The 10,874-nt window shown below is 38.2% G+C and overlaps 1 protein-coding gene across 1 annotated transcript in view; it reads right to left on the bottom strand.

The window, feature by feature from the left end:
- Nucleotides 1-6,893: 6,893 nt before the first annotated feature.
- Nucleotides 6,894-10,874, bottom strand: part of LOC124593673 (putative pyridoxal-dependent decarboxylase domain-containing protein 2) — an 80,331-nt gene continuing 76,350 nt past the window's right edge. The window contains exon 16 of the mRNA XM_047131966.1: nt 6,894-10,405. Within this exon, the coding sequence (XP_046987922.1) occupies nt 10,170-10,405 (236 nt within the window). The 3' untranslated portion in view covers nt 6,894-10,169. The remainder of the gene's footprint in view (nt 10,406-10,874) is intronic.

Here is a 10,874-nt window from a genome sequence, read left to right as displayed (position 1 = left end):
CATAGTGGACAAAGGTTTAAAAATGTCTCTTCTAAGTAATGTTCAAAGATGATTAAAATTACTACCATCCACATACGAAAAAACATTAAATAAAAGAAACCGTCTTTTGCAGGTAGTGCAGCGTAATGGGTCATTGGCAACCCATAAACTAAATTATACAACCTAGCAATGAGCATGAATTACCACTTTGTGTGAAATTCGTTTCGAGAATGTGTTCGACTCAGTTTCAATGAAATCTGCGCTGACAGCCCTTGAGAAACAGGTGCTTATTCAGTCTTTGATTAATAACCCGAAGAATGTATACAGCATGGTCCATTGATCGTGACTGGGCCAAATATCTCACGAAATAAGCGTCAAACGAAAATACTACAAAGAACGAAACTGGTCTAGCTAGAAAGGGGAAACCAGATGGCGCTATGGTTTGCGCGCTGGTCGGCGTTACCACAGATCAAACGGATATCAACTGCGTTTTTTAAAATATGAACCCCCATTTTTTATTACATATTTGTGTAGTACGTAAAGAAATATGGATGTTTTAGCTGGACCACTTTTTTCGCTTTGTGATAGATGGCGCTGTAACAGTCACAAATATTTGGCTCACAATTTTAGAAGAACAGTTGGTAACAGGTAGGTTTTTTAAATCAAAATATAGAACATAGGTATGTTTGAACATTTTATAATATAGAACATAGGTACGTTTGAACATTTTATTTCGGTTGTTCCAATGTGATACATGTACCTTTGTTATCTTATTTCTGAGAACGCATGCTGTTACAGCGTGATTACCTGTAAATACCACATTAATGCAATAAATGCTCAAAATGATGTCCGTCAACCTCAGTGCATTTGGCAATACGTGTAACGACATTCCTCTCAACAGCGAGTAGTTCGCCTTCTGTAATGTTCGCACATGCATTGACAATGCGCTGATGCATGTTGTCAGGCATTGTCGGGGGATCACGATAGCAAATATCCTTGAACTTTCTCCACAGAGAGAAATCCGGGGATGTCAGATCCGTATGGGCCACGGTATGGTGCTTCGACGACCAATCCACCTGTCATGAAATATGCTTTTCAATACCGCTTCAACCGCACGCGAGCTATGTGCTGGACATCCATCATGTTGGAAGTACATCGCCATTCTGTCATGCATTGAAACGTCTTGTAGTAACATCGATAGAACATTACATAGGAAACAAGCATACATTGCACCACTTAGATTTTCATCGATAAAATGGGGGCCAATTATCCTTCTTCCCATAATGCCGCACCAGACATTAACCCGCCAAGATCGCTGATGTTCCACATGTCGCAGCCATCGCATATTTTCCTTTGCCCAGTAGTGCATATTATGGGTTTACGTTACCACTGTTGGTGAATGACGCTTCGTCGCTAAATAGAACGCGTGCAAAAATCTGTCATTGTCCCATAATTTCTCTTGTGCCCAATGGCAGAACTGTACACGCCGTTCAAAGTCATCGCCATGCAATTTCTGGTGCATAGAAGTATGGTACGGGTGCAATCAATGTTGATGTAGCATTCTCAACACAGACATTTTTGAGATTCCCGATTCTCGCGCAATTTGTCTGCTACTGATGTGCAGATTAGACGCGACAGCAGCTAAAACACCTACTTGGGCATCATCATGTGTTGCAGGTCGTGGTTGACATTTCATATGTGGCTGAACACTTCCTGTTTCCTTAAATAACGTAACTATTCGGCGAACGGTCCGGACACTTGGGTGATGTCGTCCAGAATACTGAGCAGCATACATAGGACACGCCCATTGGGCATTTTGATCACAAGAGCCATACATCAACACGATATCGACCTTTTCTGCAGTTGGTAAACGGTCCATTTCAACACGGGTAATGTATCATGAAGCAAACACAGTCCGCACTGGCGGAATGTTACGTGATACGGTACTACGTACTTATACGTTTGTGGCTATTACAGCGCCATCTATCACAAAGCGAAAATAGTGGTCCAACTAAAACATTAATATCTTTATGTACTACACAAATACGTAATAAAAAATGGGGGTTCCCTTTTTAAAAATGCAGTTGATATCCGTTTGACCTATGGCAGCGCCATGTAGCGGGCCAACCATAGCGCCATCTGGTTTCCCTCTTCAAGCTAGAAAAGTTTCGTTCTTTGCAGTTTTTTCGTTTGACGCTTATTTCGTGAGATATTTGGCTCGGTCACGATCAGTGGACCACCCTGTATATGTTGATACTGCAGCTTTTAATAGACTTTAAAAGAATAGTGAGAAATTTAACTGACAAATAATTGCCTTGCCTGATTCTTTTTTCCAACTATTGTTCATAGACATTCAGGAAATTTGTCTGAACCATCATTTTTCTGGTGGCAAAGTACTGTTTGCTTCTAGAACAGAAACTACGATACGTATGCAGGCTTTTATGGCTGTTGTCACTGTTGGTAAACTCTTCTGAGTCGTTGGGCCACTTCATTCCTCTTCAAAATCCTAAATTATTTGAGATTTCCAGTCCTCTGCTAGAATCTTCTTCAGGATTCTTACTGTGTCTCTGAGTGACTGAATACAGCCCAGATAATGCTGAATCATTCAAATGTGTGTGAATTCCTAAGGGACTAAACTGCTGAGGGCATTGGCCCCTAGACTTACACACTACTTTAACTTTTGCTAAGAACAAAACACACACACATACACACACACACACACACACACACACACACACACGGAGGACTCGAACCTTCGGCAGGAGGGGCGCGCAATCTGCAGCATGGCACCTCAAACAGCGTGGAGCTGGATCATTCAAAATACATTTATTTATACTATCTGAAGCTAAAATGGCTACACAAATCTCACACTGAACACACTCTTCACCATTGATCACTATATTTGTGAAGCCCAGAGAGAACATTTTCTGTCCGCCTCCCGTCTCTCATCAGCCACTAGTTGAAGGAGGAAAGCTATCTTCATAATTAACACCCTGTAAGAAATGTTCCATAGTAACCACTCACAGGTAACTCATGGATTCTACATATACTAACATCCTACACAGAAAAAGACTGAATACTTTTAAGCGATCTGGTTCAACTTTTAAGAGCTTAGTCTGTGTTGCAATGCTTGATTAGTGTGGACATTTCTGTATGGTAATCTGACAGGGATAGATTGTGTGTGTGAGTTCCACTAGTGTGTGAGTACTGGGGACCTGAATGGGGAAAGCAGTCAGGCTCTCCCATAGAACTGTTGGCTCTGCAAAAAAGATGAGGGAATTACTGAATAGAAAGCAACAATTTGTGCCCTTCAGTCTCAATTAGATCACGCAAAATCTGAACTACATAGGTTGAAGGGGTATAAAATTTGTGAGAAATTGGTGAAGGTGACAAGTGAAAGGAGAACAGCCTTTCAGTTTCTTCATTTACATTTGAGCTTACAATATCTAATAACTTTGACTTGTTACCTCCAGTAGGAGGGGGAGAACCTCATCCAGCTGTAGGCCACATTAGGGTGCAGGAGACTTCTAGCAAAGAAATGAAGTGTAGGTTGGTAACAAAAGAAGTTAGAAAAAAAGAGTCTTACTGCTAGACAGTAGCTATGGCAGAGGTGCAGGCCAGATGATACACGACATATAAGGAACAAGCTACCAGGTCGCAAACATTGTGAAGACAAGTGCAAGTCTTAGCCAGGTGGCAGGGGACACAAGGAATTTGTGTGATGATTTTGATAAACAGGATCATGAGATCATAGTAGGTGGAGCAAGAAACAGCTTGGCTAAAGACAGAAATTGCAGCCTTAGGGATGACCTTATGGAATAGCTGTAGCAACTTCACACACAAGTGTGAGTTATATGGAGGTCTATGGTGCAATGACCAGCTATGGGTTAACACTGTTGTGGGCCATATGAACACAGTTCAGCAGTCTGCTACTGTACAAAATGAATTCTCATATGAGTGCAGTGTGCCCATTGCTACAACTGGTAGATGGGGACATACTAGACATGCCCTAGACATGAATAAGAGAGGGAAGATAAGTGGGCTGAGCTTCTTGTACAAAATGTACAGGGGGCTATGACATTATAGCAAGATCCCTGTGGTTAATGTTGACAGAGGGGAACCTTTTCTAGGTCTGTCAGGAATTAGGCACTATGTTGTGAAAGAAGTTGAAACGACAAACAGTTCCACACAATGCTCAAGAAAGCACAGAAAAGTTAAGGTAAGCTTATTTCCTCAGTATACTTCGGTACTAAGTAATAAAGTAAGACTTTTTTTCTTCTGGAAAATTTAGAGAGCTCTGAATACACAGGCATCCTGTGCCTATCTAAGCACCACATAACCACAGGGTTAGGGAAGTTAATTATAAAAGATTATCTCTAGCATCTTACTCAAGCAGAACTAGCATAGGAAAAAGACGAATTGTCACATAAATTAAGGCAGAACGCAGTTCACTTTTGATTGTAACTGCATATGGATCCCTACTACACTAACCAACAATTGGATCGATAAAAAAGATTACGCACCAAGCAGCATAAAAAAAAAAAAAAAAAAAAAAAAAAAAAAAAAAAAAAAAAAAAAAAAAAAAAAAAAAGAGGATAGGGTATGATATCGATGACGACGCTTCATTTACAAATAGTGTATCCTATTAAAGCTTCAAAAGTACTCTCGTTTGAAACAACATGTTTTACACAAATCAGTAAGCTGACATATTTTGTGTATTTTCATTCAGTAATCTCCTATGGAACAATGTTCTGGGACCACTTAACTTTCTTTCTTGAAGTGTTCTCTTTCCAGCATTACACAGCCCTCTATTCCACAAATGAACCCAGTCTTTTTACTCCTTTTCCACTAACTCGCCACTTTCTCCCCTGTGCTCCGTGTAACCTCCTAACTGCATCATATGACCCATTCTCAGCCTCATCCCTGCATGCTCCAGCAGCACTTTATGGTCTCCAACTCCTACTCTGCTATCCTTCCCCCTCTCCACCCCAGCCTCCTCCTTACCCCCACCCGGTTGCCTCTCCCGTCGACAGTCTTTTTGTTGCGCCTTTATGTGACTCAGCATCTCAGCTACATGGTGAGTAGCAACTATCCTTTTCATTATAAATAAAACCACACACACACCATCACCATCACCACCACACAAGCAAGCATGCACCCATATTTACATATGAATGTGTAATGTCAATGATAAATGACTCATTCTACATCATTATAATTATTCATACAAATGATCCACAGAACACGAAGACTTTTCAAACGCAACACTATCTGAATGAAATTTTCACTTTGCAGCGGAGTGTAGACTGATATGAAATTTGCTGGCCAATTAATCCCATATGCCAGACTGAGACTATCTTCTATCTCAAGCCAATGTTGTTCTGTTTTAGCTTTACTCTGTGTGCTTAAAGAAGAGTAAGTATTTAAACAATCAGAGGATTAAATATAACAACTCACCATGCAGTTGAGGTAAGCTTCTGGATGATGTCCCCCTACCAAGGTAACTAGTACAGAAAACACACACACATATTACCAGCAAAATCACAATTGGGGAGAAAATGAATTTCAGTTATGATCTGAATTCATTACAATTATGGTTTCACTGAGTGGTGAATGTAGTGAAGATGTTCACTTTAGTCCATAGCAAAAAATATAAGAATGAACATTGTTCTCTATGAAAGTTCTGTTTTGAATACTACAATATTTTTACATGCATATTGTGAATGCACGGGGAAGAATGTAAGTCTGAATTATACGACCCCCACCCCCTTTCTTCCAATATCCAAGATAGGACAGCTACCCCCACTAGATTTCAGCTCTTTAGCATAAAATGTTCACTGGGAGGAGGGTGTTACAGGCAATATATTTATGAAGTTGTGGACATTAACTGTAACACTACATATGAGATTTTTTCAATGTCCATAATCAATTTGAGTCTGACAGTAATAGACACTGATAAGAAGTATTAAAAGTAAACATGATCTGCACTAACCTCTAGCAAACATCATTTTGGTACAAAAAGAAGTGAAAACGACAGTTATAATAAACTACCAACAAAGATAAAATGTCTGCATCAGTAGCGTGCAGATTAAAGTTGTTTCTTCTGCACCATTTTTGTGTGGAGATCAGTCAATTAGAAAAAAATATACAATTTTTAAGAAATGTGAGTGACTATTTCTCAAATGACAAGCTGCACAACATATTTGTTCAGAATATGAACTATGGCACAACAGAAAAATTTTTAGAGAGTGAAAACAATGGATATATGGTTCAGGTCTGTGCTCTCTGTCAATAACAATGAAATCTATGGTTTGTTCCTTATCATATTCACTGGTATTCATATTATGAATTTACCTTTTCTCACATTTTTTTCTTCATGACCTTAACTCTGTTTCATACTTGAAGAAAGCATTTCCATTTTTTATAATACTGGAGAATGGTTGTAACAAGATTACCTCTGAAAATTATTCAAACCTGTCCTTGCTTCAGTCAGCTTGTTTAACAAGTCAAACATTAAGCTCAGATGTGGGAAACCCATGGTGACCGGCAAGCCTGATTCACACGCTTATTTAGGCTCCGGGCCAACTTGCCATGACGTGACAGGAAAGCTTCTAGTGCTTAGTCAGAAATATGTTAATGGGTTGACGCACCAATATGAATGGCAGTATTATGAGAAACACACACACACACACACACACACACACACACACACACACACAAGTTTGTAATGGAAGAGAAAGAGCAAGTTAATGAACTCTAGCTTCATAGGTGTTGCAGGTGTCTTACGGGTGAAATCAATGCTATTAACAATTATTGTACCAATCTAAAAGGAATAGGACAGGTGAAATCATAGTTTTTTCTCAGGCACATTTAAAAATAAAATTCTAGAACTACTTTGTGTACTGAAAGTATAGTTTACATGTTTGGTAGTTTTCTTATTTATTAAATCTATGAAAATAAATAACAAAATTCAACAAATGCAGTATTTCATAATCAGAGGCTGCATTAATTTCCTGTACAGTGGCAAATAATTAAATAAATACATGAAAAAACTGCTTGAATTTCTTGTCCTTTTCTGGAAGTAACATTACATTTTATAAAATAGTAGTAGTACAGGTGTTATTGCTGTTACAATTGTTGTTGAAAAATAGACAAACACTCTTATAAGTCAGCTTCTTAAAGATTGTTCTCGAAAACTTGGTGTATCATTTGCAGTCTCTTACAATGCAGAGAGTCCAGGCTGCAGTACTGGAATTCCCTGTTTAATCCATTGACAAAGTCCTTCCAGATGCGTGAGTTTAAACATGTTATGGAAGACATATTTGATGCTTGATTTAAATACTACAAGAAAATATGCCACTCAAGAGTTTATACTGTAAGAAAATCCACAGTACACAGAACGAACACATACTCACATGACGGGGGTGGGGGAGGCAGAGAGGGAGAAGAGGGGGGGAGAGAGAGAGAGAGAGAGAGAGAGAGAGAGAGAGAGAGAGTCTGCCTACAGGCAATGCAGGTTGGAGCAGCAGCTGCAGCAGTTTCACAGGTACAATTAATAGCCTACTGTACTTCAAATTTACAGTAAATGGAGTGGAGTGGGAAGGGAAAGGTATAAGGACTTTAAAAATAAAATAAAATGAAATACCCACGACCCTGGGAAACGAGACACAGATAAGGGCAACACTGAGTTGAATTATGAACTGAGTGACACATTAACAGAAAAATCTATAGCTTGGCATGGCAAAATAAATAATACAGCTGGCAAAAGTAAAAGAACACAAATGATGAATGAAGAAATTAAGAGGAAGAAAGACCTAGCCACAAATGTTTGCCCATTTATACTAATCCTACTACTCATTCCTCTTTCCATACTCCTGTTCAATCTTAAGTTTTCACTTCCAGTTTCACTTTATTACTTCCAACTTTATTGTTCTCTCTGTCACAGATAGGCTCCATTTTGTTTGGTTGTCACCAAACAAAATGTCACCAGTCACATTCTACACTATTATCATCTTTTCTCTCTCACCACCTGATCTTCTTTGCTAATCCCGTTTAGTTATATTATACACAGTTTTGTCTACCTAGAAGAAGAAACATACACTTCCGTGCATTTTAGCTTTTCTTTTTTGTGCCTTGGGAGTTGCTTTATCCAAAAGTAGTAGCGCTTATGTCTACTTCGCATAGTGTTTTGTTTCTGATTGTTTGCTAAATAGCTTATCATACCTACATTATTCAACTGATGGATATAGAAGTAACTTCTACTAAAAATCCTTACAATTAGACATACTTTTCAGTCTCACAATAACATGTGAACTATTACAACCAGGAGAATGGCTGGCCATCTAAAAAAAAAAAAAAAAAAAAAATAATTAATGTAAAACACCAGAAGAAATTGTGACTACACTATCATACATATAGTTTTTAGCTGATTTCATACAATTCCTTCAATAGCAACTGATGAGATCCAAAAGATTTAAAATTTGATCTACATGGTAGCAAGTGGAATTTCAATGAAGCTCACATGATTAATGGCAATAGTAAGTGAACTGCATCAGGGGGTAAAATGAAACAGTACATTCACTGCAATTACTGATTGTCAGTATTAAACAAATGTGAATTATTTAAGCTTTGTGCAGAAAGAACCTCTTTTGCAGACCCTTTACACAATGTTTGTCAGTGAACATGTCGCTGAGGTAAGGGGTATTTTGATCAAACTGGAAAATAAATGTCTACACTCATGTGCACAGTTACAGAACAATAAAAATACAAGGCACTGAATAAGGCACTGACAGCACAAATAAAACACACACACTACGATTCATAAATAAATCGCATCATAAGTATGAGAAGTACATGATTTTGCAACAGAAAAAAATACTGTGGTTTGGTACTTTTAATGGGAAGTGAAAAATACTTGGCAATGGCCAAATTAATGTTTTTTGTGGTCACAAAACACACACCTGCACTAAATAAATACTTCCTGCAACTGAGACAGTCCTGAAATCATTTTCTTTTTCTGTCTTCTCTCATCTCATTACAATTTTTCACAGCAAATACCAACAGTTTTCCCCATCTATTACATCAAAGTTGGAGATTTCTACAGACAAATGAAATGATTGTATAATTTTAAACTTCACAAATTTCATATAGAGTATCAAACAGAAAAATGGGTTTTATTCCTGTACTTCCATAGGGTTCATAGAGATATTCATTTAGTCAACCATCATTACGGGAATTTTTTCCAGGTCAAAAACCGTTTGAATGTTACCCAAATCTGCTGAGCTTTCACATACGACAGTATTTCTAGAAAATTGATGATTAATGAATTTATAAATCCAATCAATATTCTTTATCAATAAACTGTGTGATACATTCATCAAAGTTTCTGTAACAAAGCTGTATTTTTAAATCTGAAAGTGAATTACCATTTAGATACCAAGAACTTATAATCAGACAGGCACATAAACTGTACCTCAAAAAATGTATTTCAGTAAAAAGATTATGAGAAAAATCAGAGCAGTGCTATTATTGTCCTGATATACTGCAGCTGTCAGCGGAGATACCTAGCTAACCCAAATCATTTTCTTGGGTTTAATATACACTAAACTGCATAATAACTGTAGCACCATAAATTGTCAATCTCTCTTTGTGGCTCACCAAGGATGAACATGTGTATCATCATATAGTCATTCTGTACTGATCTTTAAGAACAGAATACATACAGTACCAAAGAATAAAAATTACATCTAAATGTGCAATTCAATATGTCAGTGGAGAGCAGTATTTTACCAAACAGAAAATTTATAAAAGCATAAAATGTAAACTCCCTATCCAGCAGCCCTGTCCCAGACAAATAGAGAACATTCTCATGGACTATCAGGACAGGCATAATGTCTGGCAACAGTAATGTTCAAGTACGTCACTTCTCAAGTGATTCAGACAAGTTTAGCAACACAAGATAATAACCAGGAAAGCCTTTCACAAGAGAATTTCTTCTGGACTGTGATGTGAATAAGAGCTCTCATCCAGAACGGAGCTCCATCACACTCACGGTGAGAACAAAACTCTACCTGCTCCTCAGCTGCTGGTAGCAGCACAAATGCATAAACAGGCATTATTGACACCTGGCAGCTGTGCTGATAGCTCGTGCATGATTCCAATAATAATTAGTTTTAAAAAGACAAAATTTTCTATGGAGTAGTCTGGTGTTGCTCGACAGGAGTATTGCCGACAGCTCCAATGGGAGTGGTGTGCGACTGAGACTGTTGTGAACTGTGCGATGACGAACGTGAATGTTTGCCGCTGGGGGGAGCGATCGGAGTCTGCACCTGCGGCTGCGGCGGTGATCGTGTGCCGGGCGCTGGGGGCACGCCCTGCTGCAGCTGCATGTGGTACCGGTAGATATTCTCTGTGCTCTCTACGACACCTGCAGTGAAAGCAAGCAACAACAAAAGTTAAATGAGGATAATGAAGTGTAGTGGAATTAAGTCAGGCAATGCTGGGAGAATTTAAACACTTAATTTTTAATTATTTCTTTAACATGATTGGATGAAATCAGTGCAATTATAGCAACAAGTCATAACAATTCAATTTTATAAATAAGAAACAAATTGTTAGAACTCTCTCAAGTTTTCATTCTGCTTTATAGGGATTTGCATTCCCCTTGTTTATGTAAATCACAAAATCATTTCAGCACATTTGTGTCATCATTGGTGTATCATATTTTACTGAAGTCTTAATCTCCATAAGATTTGGTTTTGTAGGTATGTTGTTATCTTGCAAAGAGAGGAGCAAAAACACAGTACATTATTTTTAGTGAGCAGCACTCATCTTTCACCAGCAGATTTCAAAACACAATTTTTACATCTGTACAATATATACTGTGTTTTGAAGTT

The sequence above is a fragment of the Schistocerca americana genome, chromosome 2, assembly GCF_021461395.2.
Source record: "Schistocerca americana isolate TAMUIC-IGC-003095 chromosome 2, iqSchAmer2.1, whole genome shotgun sequence".
In the NCBI taxonomy this organism is placed as follows: Eukaryota; Metazoa; Arthropoda; class Insecta; order Orthoptera; family Acrididae; genus Schistocerca; species Schistocerca americana.
This window is presented reverse-complemented; position numbering and strand designations above follow the sequence as displayed.